The sequence below is a fragment of the Heptranchias perlo genome, chromosome 7, assembly GCF_035084215.1.
Source record: "Heptranchias perlo isolate sHepPer1 chromosome 7, sHepPer1.hap1, whole genome shotgun sequence".
In the NCBI taxonomy this organism is placed as follows: domain Eukaryota; kingdom Metazoa; phylum Chordata; class Chondrichthyes; order Hexanchiformes; family Hexanchidae; genus Heptranchias; species Heptranchias perlo.
In genome coordinates this window covers 52,123,415-52,142,450 of record NC_090331.1, presented here as the reverse complement: position 1 = coordinate 52,142,450, position 19,036 = coordinate 52,123,415, and the positions used below count along the sequence as shown (strand labels likewise).

Sequence of the window (19,036 nt, the reverse complement as noted above, 5' to 3'; positions counted from 1 at the left end):
GGAATGACAGAGTAATGGCATGAGCAAGGATTAATACAGTTTGTGTTGCATTTTGTCTCAATTGAAATTATAAATATCCAGTTTCACAAGTTTTATATTGTATAAAATTTCTGACAAACTGATATAGTACAATAGGAGTAGCAATATGGAGCCCTAAGCAGCAGAAATTCCTAATTAATTTCGAGACAACAGTCCAGACCAGAAGGGAAGAAGATGATGTAGTTGGAATGTGGAGGATAAATTCATTTGAAGAAAATGGAATATTACCAGGAAGGGCAGTGATTGGCGACGCACCTATTTCCTCCACAAATTTCATGCATTACTCGACCAAGACTGAGATCGATGGATATTTGGATACTAAGTGAATCAAGGGATATGGGGGACAGGGTGGGAAAGTGGAATTGAGGTAGATGATCAGTCATGATCTTATTGAATGGCGGAGTAGGCGCGAGGGGCCGTATGGCCTACTCCTGCTCCTATTTCTCACATTCTTATGAAGTGGTACTTCCAGGCAGGATCCATGTGCAGTATTATATGTTGTTCTTACGATTGATGGTGGCAACCATTTCTGTGTTGTCCAGTACAACACACTTCATGAACTATTTTTATACTCTGATGAATTCTTGTTACTCTGAGAAAGTAGCATATTTCAGGAACTGGTCAACACCCTAAGATGGAAGTCTCAAGACAAAACAGTCTTCACTGATTTGTGGTTGCAGTCTCTTGCCCCATTTCTTCTGACTAAACCCCTCCTTACAGAATGGGATAGCACCTAGAAGAAGCTGGAACTATGCAATATGGTCCCAACTATAAATACACTTGACACAAATACACTTGAGTTTCAAGTAGTTGGTCAACTTTGTTCTTCAAAGGGTATGTCTATAGCAGTTCAATTACAGCAAGGACAGAAGACAAAATGTTAGTAAAATAAATAAGCAATAAGGAACCTCAGCTGCTGGCTTTGGCTCACTCTGATAATAGTGCCAATCAAGCACCAGATATTTCTGCTGAATACCTTAACTAGATACACAGTATAACAGTGGGCATCCTCAGCTGGGACAAGATTCAGGCTTATAAGAGAACTTGTCATGCTGAGTCAATGTGCCTCAATCTAAAAAAATCAGGGACCAAGAGCTATTCTGCAACTTTCCAGAACAAATGTTTCACAGGATTTTGCTGCAGGATGTAGGACATTAGCCCTTCACAGACTTTCACTTCTCCTGGAAAGGGATTCCTGTATGCTTTTGCTGCATTTGTTTTCATTCTAAGGATTCTTCTCAAGATTCAAATAGAGGACATCTTGGTAATGTGCATAATTTCTTGCTGGCTGAAAACATGATTCTATGCTCAGCTGAAGGGCCAACTGGTATGTCTATTGAGCAGGCAAGCTCAGTAATATTGACTTTATGTATCCAGAATACTGAAAGCTTATAATGTTAAATGGAAAACATTCTTCCAACTGTCAGGATCATTATTACAACTCTTTGTGATATGATAAAGTAATTTCAAATATTTTGCAAATGTTGCTGTAGCTAAGTACCTTTTCCTAGCTTGTTAAGGGTTCATATGGTTGTCATCTTTATTCATCTGCCTAGGGCAGGAATGGCAGTTGGCATATGCCTCTTACTGTCTAGTTCTATGAAAGGTGTTTGCAGAGTCAATTCCAATCTGTATTTTGAACAAATTGATATCATAAATGCTGGTATCTATATGTTAAAATTATCATAAATTTCTTGAAACTTTTACCTTACAAGCCCTTATTTTGGTGATTAGTAAGCTGCATGCCTTAGTGAACCCATCTTCCCTTGGTTGGGATTTATATAGGGCAATTCTTCAACTTCATGTTTTGCTGAAAGTTACATTTCAGCATCACCTGTCTCAGGAAATCAGCAAACACTTTTTGTTTTTCACATTGGAAGTATAATTTGGTTAATGTGTAGAGCTTGAGCTTTCTGTATAGATAAAAATGAATGTTTACATGAATTTTGGTATTTTAGTTTCGGTATCTTAGTTCACTTGAAGTTTTGTTCTCGTAAAAGCAATTACTAAAGAGGGGTTAGAAAATTGGGTGATAGGGTAGCATCCGCCTGGAAAAGTTATAGTGCAGTCTACTTGAGTGGCTATTTCATATTATCAACATGTTAATGTCCTGTGAAAGCTAACTACAGCTGTTGGCTTGGGTCAATTGCTAGCACTCTTGCCTCTGGGTCAGAGTTTATGGGTTCAAGCTCCACTCTAGGACTTGAGCATATTTTCTAAGTTAATATTCCAGTGGAGTTCTGAAAGGGTATTAAATTGTTAGAGGTGCCATCCTTTGGATGAAATGCTAAACTGCTTGTTTGGATAGTTCAGGTGGATGTAAATAACCCTATTTGATGGAAGAAGAATAGGGAGTCCTTCTACCATCCGGTTAATGTTCTTCCTTCAACTAAAAACTGATTAACTTGTCATTCATATTGCTTTTAGTGGCATCTTGCTGTGTGCAAAAATGCCTGCCACATTTGCCTGCATAAGTTGATGCCTTTCAAAGTAATTAATTCAAAAGTAACATACTTTGAATTGTTTGAGACCTGATAAGGCACCATATAAACACAAATTTTTCTCTCTTTATCTGGCAGTTCAGGATTACAAAAGCTTTGGCACTTGCTGCTCCTGAACTGAGTATGCAGGTCTTTAGAGTCCCACCTCCGGTGTCAACAATGAGTTGGTATACTCCTATTTCTATATAAGATGTTGCATGAATGAGAGAATTGTGGATAAATGGTACATTACTTTCCACCAGCACATACTTTACCATTTTCTTTTGCCTTTGAAGTAATACCATAATGTATAGTCTTTTAACATTGCTAGGTATGTAAAAAGGATGTAATAGTCTAAATGTTTCAAGATATACACTAATAGAAGTACTGTAATTTGTAGCCCTATATGTTTTATATCAATTTTTATCATTGGTAGCGGTATCTATATAAAAATATAAAAGAAGGGAATAGCAGTGAGTTTGGTCCGGAGTACTCAAAATGAAAAAAAATTCCATTCCCAGCACTGACTTGTCTCAATTTCTGCTGACCCAAAACTTGGTAAGTGAGAAGCTTGGATTTGCATTGTGCCCCATTTACAGGGTGAAAAGACTATATGCTTAACCCATGATTTTATTTACCTTGTCCAAACAGATACTTGAAGATGATCAAGCAACAACAGGGAAACAAAACCAATGGCAAAGTCGAGCTGTTTCTGAGTGGACAACCCAACAAGTCTGTCATTGGCTGATGGGAATGAATTTAGAGCAGTATGCTACAGAATTTGTTTCTAAAAACATCGATGGAGAGCAACTAATGCAGCTAGATAGTAGTAAACTTAAGGTACAGTATTACAAGTTCTTCCATAATACCTGCTAAATCTTATTGGATTTATTAAAGATAAACTGTGCTACAGTAGTGGATCTACTGAATGCACATTAAATATTACATTACTGGAATTATGAAGTGTAGCTCTATGGACCAGTAAACTCCTAGGCTCAATCCTTCCATCCTCGGGGCAAGGAGTAGAGAAAATTAGCCTGGTTGTTGCTACTGATAGCTCTTCATTGATTCATACTAGAAAATGGTTATGTATGGACATCAATAGGATTAGGCTTGGCTGTGATGTTCTATAGTCAGATATCCTGCCAGCATTCATTGTATAGGCTCTGGGTAACTGCTTGGAATTGTGCTCCAGCATACCTCACTGCCATCAGAAAAAAAGGTGTGTAAGTTGCACCTTAATTTTATTTTTGGTCAGCCAGGTATCTAGTATTTGGAAACTCATCATCATAGTCTCAGAACCAAGCTACTGAGAAATCTATTCCTGTAGAATTCCTGTCTGCCCAATGCAAAGTGCATAAGGACATATCCCATTTAGCTAAATCCAGAGATCTTGTGCACATGCTGGCAGAGCCAAGGCCTAGAGACCCCCAAGTGTGTACAATTAAAATCTCAAAATACAGAACATTAGTAAACTTCCTGCTGTTTGTCCAGGTAGGACCACTCTACCCATTAGGTTATTGGTTTGTAAGGTTAACTGGAGCTAAATGGAAAGAATACCAGTCTCCATGATAAGTCTACCTCTTCAAAGTACATAAGTGAGCCAGACTGGCCCATTCAACAAAACAAAAAGGAAAAATTGCAAATGCTGGTAATCTGAAATTAAAAACAAAAAAATGGTGTAAATACACTGTAATGAGAAAGGACAGGTTATATAACATTTCAGATGTTACCCTTCATCAGTTCTGATGAAAGATGCATATCTGAAGTGTCATCATCTGTCTTTTCTCTTTACAGCTGCTGACTGACCTGCTCCATTTAATCAACAACAATCCATGGAGTGCTGAGTACCTATTTGGTTCAGGTATTGGATTAACTCTACCATAAGAGGGTTGACTTAATTAAAACTTCTATTGCCAGATTTCTCAAAGAACCCTATTTACCAACCCCCCGCAGCGCCCCCCCCCCCCCCAGAAGAATACTCACTAGTTGGTCATTAGGCAGCTAACAAATGTGGGTTCGAGCCCTCGCAAGGTGAACAACAGCTACCAGAAGTTCTTCACGAGCACCTAGGTGAACAGGATAACTTTGCATAAAATGTGCGAGTGCATTGTGATCATCTTGCTGACCACAGCATGGACACACATCATACTCCAAGGAATGGTGGTTCCATTAATTGGTGGTGTGGTCCAGTGCTTCCTACAATATCATTAGGTTTAGAGTAGTTATGGAAAAGGACAAGGAACAATCAAATGTGAAAATACTCAACTGGAGGAGGGCTAATTTCAACGAGTTGAAGGGATCTGGTCCAAGTGGATTGGAATCAAAGATTGGCAGGTAAAATAGTAAATGAGCTATCAGAGGCCTTCAAAGAGGAGATAGTTCGGGTACAGAGTAGACACATTCCGATGAGGGAAATAAAGCCATAAAAAAGCCAATAGTAGTTTCAATTTTATAAATGGGGGCATAGGATACAAAAGTAAAGAAGTTGTTTTTTAATCGTTCATGGGACGTGGGCTTCGCTTGCAAGGCTAGCATTTATTGCCCATCCCTAATTGCCCTTGAGAAGGTGGTAGTAAGCCGCCTTGAATCGCTGCAGTCTGTGTGGTGAAGGTACTGTTAGGTAAGGAGTTCCAGGATTTTGACCCAGCGACGATGAAGGAACGGCGATATATTTCCAAGTTGGGATGGTGTGTGACTTAGAGGGGAACGTGCAGGTGGTGGTGGTGGTGGTCCCATGTGCCTGCTGCCCTTGTCCTTCTAGGTGGTAGAGGTCGTGGGTTTGGGAGGTGCTGTCAAAGAAGCCTTGGTGAGTTGTTGCAGTGCATCCTGTGGATGGTACAAACTGCAGCCATGGTGCGCCGGTGGTGAAGGGAGTGAATGTTTAGGGTGGTGGATGGGGTGCCAATCAAGTGGGCTGCTTTGTCTTGGATGGTGTGGAGCTTCTAGAGTATTGTTGGAGCTGCACTCATCCAGGCAAGTGGAGAGTATTCCAGCACACTCCTGACTTGTGCCTTGTAGATGGTGGAAAGGCTTTAGGGAGTCAGGAGGTGAGTCACTCGCTGCAGAATACCCAGCCTCTGACCTGCTCTTGGACCAGCCGCATAAATACTGTGGCTACATTTAAGTTTCTGGTCAATGGTGACCCCCAGGATGTTGATGGTGGGGGATTCGGTGATGGTAATGCCGTTGAATGGCAAGGGGAGGTGGTTAGACTCTCTTGTTGGAGATGATGTGGAGATGCCGGTGATGGACTGGGGTTGACAATTGTAAACAATTTTACAACACCAAGTTATAGTCCAACGATTTTATTTGAAATCTACAAGCTTTTGGAGCCTACGCATTTATAAATCACAGAACAATACATGGTGATTACAGACTGCCTTTGCAATTGCCCGTTGCCAAGGCAATCACCGTGTTCAGACAGAGAGGTGTTACCTACAGAACCCCCGAATATACATTCAACAAAAAAAACAAACAGGGAAAAAAAGAGAGAGAGAGAGAGGCAGAAACATCCGGAAGGCAGAGAAAGCCAGCAAATGACCCGTTATATTAAAAACCGATAGCTTTTGTTCGCTGGTGGGCTTACGTGCAGCGTGACATGAACCCAAGATCCCGGTTGAGGTCGTCCTCATGGGTGCGGAACTTGGCTATCAATTTCTGCTCGACGATTTTGCGTTGTCGTGTGTTTCGAAGGCCGCCTTGGAGTACGCTTACCCGAAGGTCGGTGGCTGAATGTCCCTGACTGCTGAAGTGTTCCCCGACTGGGAGGGATCCCTCCTGTCTGGCGATTGTTGCGCGGTGTCCGTTCATCCGTTGTCGCAGTGTCTGCATGGTCTCGCCAATGTACCATGCTCTGGGGCATCCTTTCCTGCAACTTATGAGGTAGACAACGTTGGCCAAGTCACAGGAGTATGAACCATGCACCTGGTGGGTGGTGTCCTCTCGTGTGATGATGGTATCTGTGTCGATGATCTGGCATGTCTTGCAGAGGTTACCGTGGCAGGGTTGTGTGGTGTCGTGGACGCTGTTCTCCTGAAAGCTGGGTAATTTTCTGCGAACGATAGTCTGTTTGAGGTTGGGTGGCTGTTTAAAGGTGAGTAGTGGAGGTGTGGGGATGGCCATAGCGAGGTGTTCGTCGTCATTGATGACAAGTTGAAGGCTGCGGAGAACATGGCGTAGTTTCTCCACTCCGGGGAAGTACTGGACGACGAAGGGTACTCTGTTGGTTGCGTCCCGTGTTAATCTTCTGAGGAGGTCTATGCGATTTTTCGCTGTGGCCCTTCGGAACTGTCGATCGATGAGTCGAGCGTCATATCCCGTTCTTACCAGGGCGTCTTTCAGAGTCTGTAGGTGTCCATCCCGTTCCTCCTCGTCTGAGCAGACCCTGTGTATTCGCAGGGCCTGTCCATAGGGGATGGCCTCTTTGACGTGGTTGGGGTGGAAGCTGGAAAAGTGGAGCATCGTGAGGTTGTCCGTGGGCTTGCGGTAGAGTGAGGTGCTGAGGTGCCCGTCTTTGATGGAGATTCGTGTGTCCAAGAAAGAAACTGATTCTGAGGAGTAGTCCATGGTGAGCTTGATGGTGGGATGGAACTTGTTGATGTTATCGTGTAGTCTCTTTAGTGATTCTTCGCCGTGGGTCCAAAAAAAGAAAATGTCATAGATGTATCTGGTGTATAGTGTTGGTTGGAGGTCCTCTGCAGTGAAGAAATCCTGCTCGAACTTGTGCATGAAAATGTTGGCGTATTGGGGTGCAAATTTGGTCCCCATGGCTGTTTCTTTCTTGGACACACGAATCTCCATCAAAGACGGGCACCTCAGCCACTGACCTTCGGGTAAGCGTACTCCAAGGCGGCCTTCGAGACACACGACAACGCAAAATCGTCGAGCAGAAATTGATAGCCAAGTTCCGCACCCATGAGGACGACCTCAACCGGGATCTTGGGTTCATGTCACGCTACACGTAAGCCCACCAGCGAACAAAAGCTATCTGTTTTTAATATAACGGGTCATTTGCTGGCTTTCTCTGCCTTCCGGATGTTTCTGCCTCTCTCTCTCTTTTTTCCTGTTTGTTTTTTTTGTTGAATGTATATTCGGGGGTTCTGTAGGTAACACCTCTCTGTCTGAACACGGTGATTGCCTTGGCAACGGGCAGTTGCAAAGGCAGTCTGTAATCACCATGTATTGTTCTGTGATTTATAAATGCATAGGCTTCGAGGAGTTCCTGACATTTACCTGAGGAAGGAGGAAGCCTCCGAAAGCTTGTAGATTTCAAATAAAATCGTTGGACTATAACTTGGTGTTGTAAAATTGTTTACAATTGTTGGAGATGGTCATTGCCTGGCACTTGTCTGGCGCAAATGTTACTTGTCACTTATCAGCCCAAGCCTGGATGTTGTCCAGATCTTGCTGCATGCGGGCACGGACTGCTTCATTATCTGAGGGGTTGCGAATGGAACTGAACACTGTGCAATCATCAGTGAACTTCCTCATTTCTGACCTTATGATGGAGGGAAGATCATTGATGAAGCAGCTGAAGATGGTTGGGCCTAAGACACTGCCCTGAGGAACTCCTGCAGCAATGTCCTGGGGCTGGGATGATTGGCCTCCACCAGCCACTACCATCTTCCTTTGTGCTAGGCATGACTCCAGCCACTGGAGAGTTTTCCCCCTAATTCCCATTGATTTCAATTTTACTAGGGCTCCTTGGTGCCACAATCGGTCAAATGCTGCCTTGATGTCAAGGGCAGTCACTCTCACCTCACCTCTGGAATTCAGCTCTTTTGTCCATATTTGGACCATGGCTGTAATGAGGTCTGGAGCCATATGGTCTTGGCGGAACCCAAACTGAGCATTGGTGCGCAGGTTATTGGTGAGTTATTGCCGCTAGATAGCACTGTCGATGAGACCTTCCATCACTTGATGATTGAGAGTAGACTGATGGGGCGGTAATTGGCCGGATTGGATTTGTCCTGCTCTTTGTGGACAGGACATACCTAGGCAATTTTCCCACATTGTCGGGTAGATGCCAGTGTTGTAGCTGTACTGGAACAGCTTGGCTAGAGGCGCGGCTAGTTCTGGTAAAGTAATTTGTGTAAAACATTGCTTAGGCTACAGCTGGAGTACTAGCAGTTTTGGGCACTCCATTATAGAAAGGACATTAAAGGCACAGAGCATTCAGTAAAGATTCACCAGGATGAAGCTGGAAATGGAAAAATATAGTTAGGAATATTGAGATAGTGGGACTATTTCCCTGTAACAAAGAAGCCTGAGGAGACTTAGATTTTTCAAATTATGAAGAGTTTTGATAGGGTGCAGGGAGAAAGACTATTTCCTCTGGTTGGGAAGTCTGTGACGAGGGGCCATCAATTTAAAACTGTCACAGAATGAGGAGAAAGGTCAAAAGAAACATCTTTATGCAGAGGGTTGGAATGCTTTGCCATGGATTGATTGAGGCAGAGACCGTTGCATCTTTTAAGAGAAAAGTGGATGAATATTTGAAGCAGAAGAAGAAGCAGGGCAGTGGAATTAGTTTTGAAGTGCCCTAGTAAAGAACTGGCATAGATATGGACCGCATGCCCCCCTTCTGTATTGTAAACTTCTATGCTTCTAGGTACCACATTAAAGGCCTTTTGCTCTCCTTCCTTTTGCAGTAACCTGAACAACAACTTTCACTTGTATAGCATCTTTAACATAATAAAACATCCCAAAGGTGTAAAATAACCAGAGACTGAGAAATGGAAGAACAACAATTGGGGTATTGATCGAAAGCAAGACTAATAGGTTGGTGTCGAAAAGGGTTTTGAAGGGGAAGGACTGCCAGGCAGAGGAACTTAGATTGTTCAGAGTATGAAGCTGAAACGGCTGAAGTTTAAGCTGAAAGTAGAGCAGGGGGGGTACAAAGGACGGCAGAATTAGGAGCAGATTGTTCATACAGGAACAGGTTGCAGAGGTAGGGAGGGGCATGGCCATGGTAAAATTTGTAGATGGGGACACAGATTTTGTACTTGATGCTTAGATGGATAGAAAGCCAGCGAATGTTGGCCAGCACACAGCCCAGTTGTATTTTGTAAAGGGTAGAACTCAGGAGACCTTTTATTAATTGAGTTTGGAGGTCGCAAAGCATTTCAGCAGCAGTGGGGATGAAATAAGGGCAGAGGTGGACAATGTTGCTGAGGTAGAAATAGGCAGTCTTGGTGTTGGCAAGGATATGGGGTTTCAGTTTAGGTTCTAGCAGGATACAGATTGCAAACTGTCTGACTCAATCTCACGGAATTACTAGAGAGAATGAGTCAGTTGCTAAGATGTGGAGTTTTAGGCAGGAGCTGAACATGATGCCTTTGGTCTTGCCAATGTTGAGTTGAAGGAAATTATTGCTTAACCAAAACTTCATGTCGACAGAGCACTCAGACAGCACACTGTTGAGTCAAGAGTGGTAGCGGAGGGGTAAAGCTAGATGATGTCAGCATATTTCTGAAAGCTGAACCCATGCCTAAGACTGATGTCACGAAGGGGCAGCATGTAGTCGAGGAAAAGATGGGGGCTACGTATAGAGCCTTGGGGCACACTCAGTGTTTCCATAATGGGATGTTGAAATGCCATTATAGGAGATGTGATGATTATGTTGGGACAGGCAGGAATTGAATTAAGCTAGGGCAGTGTCATGGAGGTAAACCACAGAGGTGAGTTGGTGGAGTGGTCCTGCTTAGTGGATATGTGACTACCAGGTACCAGCCTGTTCGTTTGACTTCAGTTGCAGAGACCAGGAAATCATTTGCGATTGAGACTGCCTATTAGCAGACACAAAAGTCCAGTTCTGGGCTTCATGCTTAGCAATATCCTTTTCGTGGCTGAGTGTCTTGGCCTGATCACTCAGCATAATTGTCATTAGTCACTCCAACTTGGCAGTCACCCTTTGTCATAAGTTCACCCTCCACCCTCTTGCCGAAGATAGCTAAGAGTTGCCTTCTGAACAAAGAAAGTAACTGGCCACTGGTGTCAAGTTTCCAGCAGTGTCAAACATATGGGCGCAATATGCATAAGAGTGTGACTTTTTTAAATGCAGTTATTAATCATTAAATAGAAACTGATTAGTAAGCAAATGTAACTTCAGATTTTACTGAAATTATTAATAAATGTAGTTTGTTAAATGTGGAGTTCCAATTTTCCTAGATGGAACATTTCCTAAATCTATAATATATTACAAGTGGTAGGGTAACTGCATTCCATTTTTTAAAAAAAACATAACGAGTTGATTTTTTTCTGACAAACTCAACTGGGAGCATGAATTGTATGCCAATTTTAGGAAGACAGGCAAGCGGAATCAAAACAGAAGGTCCCCTGTTGCTATGGTTTCCTAACCCCCCCACACACACAACTAAGCGAGTTTGCTGGCTCAGCCTCATCCTCACCCCCTTTCCCAAATTGAAAGAGCATGCACCTCCGCCACAGTGTTTGACAGGCCAGATCTATTAAATTCCCCTGTACCAAGATAGCTTCCCTGCCTTTGCTTCCCCCCCATTTTCCCCTTTCCTGTTGGCCCTCCCCATCCCCCTCTCCCCACTCCCCCGGTGGTTGTTGTTGTTGTTGTTGTTGTATTAGTAGTAGTAAATCTGTTCTTCATTCATCTACGTACTGTAGGTGGTTCTTTCCAATTAGCAGGTTATTAAGGAGAGGGGATGAGTAGCCAAATCTAACCACAGAGGACACTGTAGGCATGTCCTATTGTATATCCTAATTTGTGGCAAAATTTAGACTACCCTGCTTGGTGATGACTTGTGCATTACTTCAGACTGCTGCCTTACATCAATTTTAAACTAGCCTACATTGTGGTTGTTGATAGTGGAATGGTCTTTTACCTTTCCTGGAAAATTTTGCGCCACGAGTTGATGGCAACAGTTGGTGCACCCACCTGAGAGATTTTGCATTCAGTAGATGCAGCGTATACTGGCCTAGGCTTTTCACATTGTGAATGAAGAACCTAGTTTTTACTTGCACCACTAGCCCTGTCAACGTAAAAGTATAACACTCAATTTGTCGAGAGTGTAGTCTGATGTATAGATTTTACATGCAGTAAGAGCACGCGTTACAATAAGATTACAATTTACGACATTTTGTTACACTTGGATTTTGCAGGCTTTAGGTGTTGCCAGTCAAAATGATCGTGCCACCATAAAGAAAAAGCTCAAAGAAATTAAGAAAACACAAGAGAAAATAGAAAAGCAAAGAGAGAAGATTCAAAAGAAAGAAAAAGATCAACAAAGAAAAGCTGGTAAACCGGCCATCTCTGTAGAAACAAGCTGCTAAATGGGACTTTAAGTGTGATTGAGAACACATATTTTAGACAATTGTGCTATTTCAGTGTTGTAGTATATTGTATACTTGACAAAATAATTGATTCTGATATACAAAGAAACTCAAATGTATGTTAGTTTGATGTTTTTAATTAGAGATAAATTTATGGTACATTTTCTAGTGTGTTTAGTGGTGTAGGTAATTTTCTGTATATATTGTTAATACAATTTTTGTAGGTTTGTAATTCTATGCAGTTTTAACTAGCACTGGCCTTATAATGGTAGTAAATGAAATTAATATTTTAATAAAACCTAGCATACCATTAAAGTTCCATAAAATACCTTGATAAAGGGTATTGAAAAGTATCTTGAATTTCTGAATGTGATGCAAACTTACATTGCAGGAAACACTACACAGTCATTTATGTACATCGGTTTAGAGAATATGGTGCAACAGTGAAACACTTAATGTTCTGCCTGTGAGATAAATGGTTCTAGGGTTTAACATGCATTTCACAAAGGGGTAAGATTACTATAGATTTTTGTACTTACAGTGCAAACTGTACAATGTTACATTTTTATAATTCTGTACTTTATAAATCCATTGCATGGAAGGGGCGGCACTTTTGTATATGTTCTTTAATCCTCTCCATTGAATGAATATGAGCAATCAATTTTTTATCCATAGAGTAATGGGTGATTGGGGAGTGATTACAAGAAAATCACATTGAAAGTTCTAATATTGTAAACCACAAAGGCCAAGCTTTGAGAGGGTTGTTATCCATTGAATCTCGGGGGAGATTACTTTAATTATCATCTCTCCCACTGACCAATTTTTATAATGTGTATAGCTATGTTACTTTTATGGTTCTTTGATTTCAGTTTCTACACTTTTTTCTGATATTTTTCACCCAAGAATTGCAAAACTTCGCAACTTGTGCTGTTCCCTGAAGTGTTACGATTTTTGTGAATGTCCCAAGATTTTGTTTTGTGCACCTCTTTCAGCTGCACGTCAAGATAGCATCCAGTATAGTCTGTAGTACTTTTGCTCGTTTTCTCTCCAATATGCAATCAAAAGGTAAGTCACAACGGATGATTATTTACTTACATCCCTCTGTTGCCTGTTTGATCAACTTCCCCTCCTCCACTGGAATTTCTGGTTTTTCCATATTGCCTCATCTTTTTCTCAATCTCTCTGTATCTCAACTGCATTCTACTCTCCACTGTATCCAGTTAGAATTTAGTACTAGCTTGATCTAATTCAAAGTTGGTGGCCTGAAGCTACCTGGATTCCCTTATCAGACATTAGGGATTTTTAAAAAATATTAAAACAAACTAAATTTAGAGAAAATATTTCTTACATAATTTTGTATTTTTCCAATTTTATTTTAAAAGAATTTAAGTAAGATTAGAAGAAAGTATTTTAAAAAGCACTGTCTAACCAGGAAGATACAATGCAAATAAGCATGCAGTAATTTTGGCAAAGGTTTGGTAACATTGACTTTTCACCTGGAAAATGTATCATTCATTTTCTTGATTTTCACTTGAATTTAACTTTTCAAAGTAAAGACTGAAAGCAAAGAGCCATTAATCATTAAAAATCAAGTCTGAATTGTTGCTGTGTGGAAAGCGTTTTTTGGCGGTGGGTGTTATTGCCAATATCTGCAACCAGGAAACTGCTTTCAGTGTATGACATAATTACTGCAAAATTTAATAGTTTTGTATTATGAAACATATATTTGTATTCTTCTGAAAAGTTAATGTTTTTTCCCCTTTCGTTGCTAAAAACTTTTAAGTGACAAAAAGGAAGGGAAAATGGTTCTTATTTGTTATCCACTGAATAAAAATGAATAATCATCCAAATAAGGATTTGTAGGATACTGTTCCTTTAAGACTTATCCCCATAACAGTCATGTGCTTGCCACCTTCTCTTCCCCCAACCCCATAACTGCATACAAGGATTTGCACCTTAGTTTTTCTCATGCTATGGCAACACTTCTACAGCAGGGAAAGATTCAACTTGTCATTTATCAGCTATTTTTCCACAATTCCAATTCAGCATTGTTTTGATTGAAATCTGATTTTGGCTTTCCTAATTCTAGCAACATATTTAAGTTATATAGGGGGAAATGATTCTCACTTTGGCTATCTTTTGTATGCAGAGTATTATCTAAATAACGATTTGTAGGACACTGTCCCTTGAAGACTTTTCGTCCTCACAGTAGTCCTGTGTTCTCCTGTTTCCTACCCATCCGCCCCCCCCCCCTGAAATTAACAAGTTATGTCATGCTCAACTCTTTATGAAGGCTTGGTGTGAATGCTAGAGAATGGTCCTGGAAGTAAGGATGGCATCTCTCTATCCTCTGTGTATGACCAGTGAAACCTTATAGTCCAGCTTGCATTTGTATTACAACAAATTTTGCTCTTTGTAGAACTTTGGACTTTTTACAAGGATGAAATCAAGGAAGCCTTGCAGTTATTTATTTGGTAACAAACCTTCAGGAACGCTCATTGCCAAGCATTGGATTTCTGAATGGGTAGTGGAATATGTTTTCAAGATCCACCAGGCAAGGTAAAGGCTTATTCTGCTTATGGTATGACTTCATCATGAGCTATTGTGCAACTATGTGAGCGGCAGTTGTAACAGAGTAAGAGGGGGACGATATGTAAAGCATAGGATGTTTAGAGTTCTGTATCCGAGATAGGACTGCCACTTTAAAAAGTTATATAAAAGGTGGTATAGCTTTAAGAAATTAGCGATCTTAATTGCCTTTAATGACTCCCAGCCTGCAAGAATAAAAGGCTGGGCAATGGTTCAGTTAGAGAGGGGAGTTCGAAGAGGAGGAAGGAACGGGGGGGGGATCGAAGAGGAGGAAGGAAGGAACGGGGGGGGGGGGAGATCGAAGAGGAGGGAGGAACGGGGGGGGGAGAGATCGAAGAGGAGGGAGGAACGGGGGGGGGAGAGATCGAAGAGGAGGGAGGAAGGAACGGGGGGGGGGGGAGATCGAAGAGGAGGGAGGAACGGGGGGGGGAGAGATCGAAGAGGAGGGAGGAAGGAACGGAGTGGGGGGGGGGGGAGATCGGAGAGGAGGGAGGAAGGAACGGGGGGGGGGGGGGAGATCGGAGAGGAGGGAGGAAGGAACGGAGTGGGGGGGGGGGGGGGAAGATCGGAGAGGAGGGAGGAAGGAACGGAGTGGGGGGGGGGGAAGATCGGAGAGGAGGGAGGAAGGAACGGAGTGGGGGGGGGGGAAAAGATCAGAGAGGAGGGAGGAAGGAACGGGGGGGGGGGGGGGAGATCGGAGAGGAGGGAGGAAGGAACGGAGTGGGGGGGGGGGAGATCGGAGAGGAGGGAGGAAGGAACGGAGTGGGGGGGGGGAAGATCGGAGAGGAGGGAGGAAGGAACGGAGTGGGGGGGGGGGGAAGATCGGAGAGGAGAGAGGAAGGAACGGGGGGGGAGAGATCGAAGAGGAGGGAGGAAAGAACAGAGCGGGGGGGGGGGAGAGATCGGAGAGGAGGGAGGAAGGAACGGAGTGGGGGGGTGGGGGGGAGATCGGAGAGGAGGGAGGAAGGAACGGAGTGGGGGGGAGATCGGAGAGGAGGGAGGAAGGAACGGAGTGGGGGGGGGGGGGGAGATCGGAGAGGAGGGAGGAAGGAACAGAGCGGGGGGGGGGGGAGATCGGGAGGAGGGAGGAAGGAACGGAGCGGGGGGGTGGGGGGGAGATCGGAGAGGAGGGAGGAAGGAACGGAGTGGGGAGGGGAGATCGGAGAGGAGGGAGGAAGGAACGGAGAGGGGGGGGAGATCGGAGAGGAGGGAGGAAGGAACGGAGCGGGGGGGGGGGGGGAGATCGGAGAGGAGGGAGGGAGGAACAGAGTGGGGGGGGGGGGGGGAGATCGGAGAGGAGGGAGGAAGGAACGGAGTGGGGGGGGGGATCGGAGAGGAGGGAGGAAGGAACGGAGTGGGGGGGGGGATCGGAGAGGAGGGAGGAAGGAACGGAGTGGGGGGGGGATCGGAGAGGAGTGAGGAAGGAACGGAGTGGGGGGGGGGGGGAGATCGGAGTGGGGGGGGGGGGGAGATCGGAGTGGGGGGGGGGGGAGATCGGAGTGGTGGGGGGGGCGATCGGGGTGGGGGGGGGGGAGATCGGGAGGGGGGGGGGGAGATCGGAGCGGGGGGGGGAAGGATCGGAGTGGGGGGGGAGATCGGAGAGGAGGGAGGAAGGAACGGGGGGGGAGATCGGAGAGGAGGGAGGAAGGAACGGGGGGGGAGATCGGAGAGGAGGGAGGAAGGATCGGAGTGGGGGGGGGAGATCGGAGTGGGGGGGGGAGATCGGAGGAGGGTGAAGTAGTGATAGGCTGAAAAGTAATACACACCACTCTTGTTCATTGTTGTAAGTAAAGACTGAATGTGGGTGAATTATCCGTACTAGTTTGGAGATCTAGTCTGCGTGTCTAATTGACCACTCAGTCCTGAAACAACATCAACTTGTTACACATGTAAGAAGTGGAGATCTTGGCACTCTGAGAAAGGCCAAGACCCACCATCATGGAGGAAATGCTGAGAGCATTCATACCATCCACATTGGAACAGTGGCTTAACAAGATTCAGGGACTCCACCTCAAAACAAATCAGATCATAAGGGCAAAAGTGGAAGATGAGGTAGGAAAGCAAGCACCCGAGAAGGAAGAGGGAAGGCAGTTGGTGAACAGCAAGATGGCCGCATGGCCCAAGATGGACAATCACAGAATTGAAGAGGATGTACAAAAGATGGCAACCGACAATGATAAAATAGCACAGGAGCAGTTCACTGCAGTCGAGTTTGTGCAACAGATGGTTGAAGCCAAAATCACGGGGAAGCTTGCTGAGAATATGGACACTGAAATGACGAGGAGACCCTGATCGGTCCGTGCCCTCAGCAGGTGCGGCTGAAAGCAATATGGATATTGAGCACAGACCAAGCAGAATGAAGGAAAAGCTGGCCCCGGGATGGGGATGATGCCCAGAAACATGCCAGAGTGTCTTGGATGACAGAACTTCCACTGGAGTTACAAAACATAGGCCTGGGCGCAAGAATGCTTAAGAGGTGTGCAAACGGTGGGTCATCTGACCAGTCCATATGGACAGATACCCTGGCTGTCAAGGAAAGGAAAGCTCAGGGAATGTTAGAAGCCAAAGACTCTCCTGGAAAGGAACCTGAGCGTTCCAGTCTCTCCAAAAGAGACAAACGGATAGCCAGGGAGGTTGCAACGTATAATGAGTTCAAACAATCGGTGTCCCTTCTCGAAATGCACAGCAAGAGGTTGAAAAGAAAAGATGAGAAGGACAGACCCCAGGAGCAACGGGTGTTTGACTGCGAACAGGATCTCCAGGTTCACCAGTTCAACGAGGCCCAAAAGAAAGCCTTAATCAAGAAGTCCAATGAGCTGAATGCCAGATTGTTCACATGGGAATGCGAATGGGCTCTCCCGAATGTCGTGCCTTATGAAAGGAATCGCTCCAGCTCCTGGCTCTTTGCTGCCAGGGGATATATGTAACTGAGTGAGAGAGGGATGATATCTAAAGCATAGGATGTTGAAAGCTCTGTATCTGAGATAGAGATACCACTTTAAGAAGTTATATGAAAGGTGGTATAGCTTTACGAAATCAGTGACGTTAATTGCTTTTAACGACTCCCAGCCTGTAAGAATAAAAGGCTGGGAAATGGTTTGGTTAGAGAGGGGAGTTCGAAGGGGAAGGCTGAAAAGTAGTACCTATCCCTGTCTTCATTGTTGTAACTATGTGAGTGAATAAACAGTACTAGTGCGGAGATCTAGTCTGCGTGCCTAATTGACCACTGGGTCCTGGGCCAGCATCATCTTGTTACGCAGTATAGTGTAGTACACATGCTTTTGCAAACATTACTCTTTTTCTGAATGTTGAAAATGACAAGTAATTTACAATTTCTATACCTCTGATGAATTGCCTACCTTTTGGTATGGCCATCCTCATCTCTTGAATGTAGTTCATCATACCCATATAAAACTCTCTCCTTCTCTGACCTGTAGTGCTTGGAGCTTTGTCACTTTGCATGTTGCGTGCATATGCACCTTGCTGCTACCTTCATCAAAGAGCCCAGGTGAGAATTCAGAATAAGGTTTTGTAGACAACACAAATGGCTACTGTGAGGCTGGCGTGTCTTAGAACAGTCTCTCGTGATTCCCCATTTTGGAGGATGAACTAGACTCAAAGAATGAGAAGGATCATAATGAAGATTAGTAACATTTCTGTGATGCACTGTTTATAACTGGATCGCAACATTTAAATGATTGCATTGATGATTATTTTAACCTTCCTAATTCACACTTCACTAATCCTGCTTTTTTGGTTGGTACAATGTTCTAGGAATTGTTTCTGGTAAGAGACCTTGATAATTATAAATAAGTTCATTCTTTTGTCATGTTGGGGATGCAACTAAAGTCCAAATAACTTTAACCTTTTAGAATTAAAATATGAGGTAATGCATATGGTAAATACTAAAATGGAAATATTTTAATAGTATCTAAAATAAAGTCGTTGTGATGATGCAGCTGTAATAGTATTTTTTTAAGGAAGGCTGGCTAATGAGACTACATAAAACAATTTAAACAGATTTTAAAATGCATTGGCTGCAATCTCAATGTACACTGGATTGAATGGTTAAATGTTCTGTAGAAGATAATTAACTGATGGATGAGCATTAAAATTGGTAACCTGGCTATTAACATTTTAAACAAAACTAAGTGTTTTAAAATGTAAAATATTAATTAGATTTTCAATGTCTACCTGTTTAGTTTCACGAACGGATGTACATTTATGGGATCTACATCAAGAAAATGTCACAATGTTTCTGGCTATGATTTTATAAATCTCCTCATAGAATAAAGTGGTTTGTAAAATTTCTTTTTAAAGCAGGACTGATAGGCTCAGGAACTGATAGGTTAGAGTTCATCTGAGAGCACAATTTAGCCAGGGTAGTAAGGCAATCTTGCTAACTCTACTTCATAATACTATTGGGCACAGTTATTTATTTAAATAAATTACCCTGATGTTCTCAGCATTCAATTTAAAGAAAAACATTGGCTTAGTGCACTGGCCAGTGTAGTACTAAACCATACGGACCTTGGGATGTTTTACTATGTTAAAGATGCTATATAAATGCAAGTTGTTGTTGAGGATTCCAGGTTCAAACCATGGTTTGTGCTGAATTTGCT

General features: G+C 43.4%; 1 protein-coding gene and 1 pseudogene across 3 annotated transcripts in view; both read left to right on the top strand.

Annotated features, from left to right (window-relative positions):
• The window catches only part of LOC137323711 (neurabin-1-like), a 105,087-nt gene extending 91,409 nt beyond the window's left edge, over positions 1-13,678 (top strand). For all 3 annotated transcript variants that reach the window (XM_067987535.1, XM_067987534.1, XM_067987536.1), the window contains 2 exons: positions 3,171-3,359; positions 11,655-13,678. In XM_067987535.1, the coding sequence (XP_067843636.1) occupies positions 3,171-3,359; positions 11,655-11,825 (360 nt within the window). In that variant the 3' untranslated portion in view covers positions 11,826-13,678. The remainder of the gene's footprint in view (positions 1-3,170; positions 3,360-11,654) is intronic.
• On the top strand, positions 12,878-18,395 carry LOC137324003 (GPALPP motifs-containing protein 1 pseudogene; annotated as a pseudogene).
• Positions 18,396-19,036: the final 641 nt, after the last annotated feature.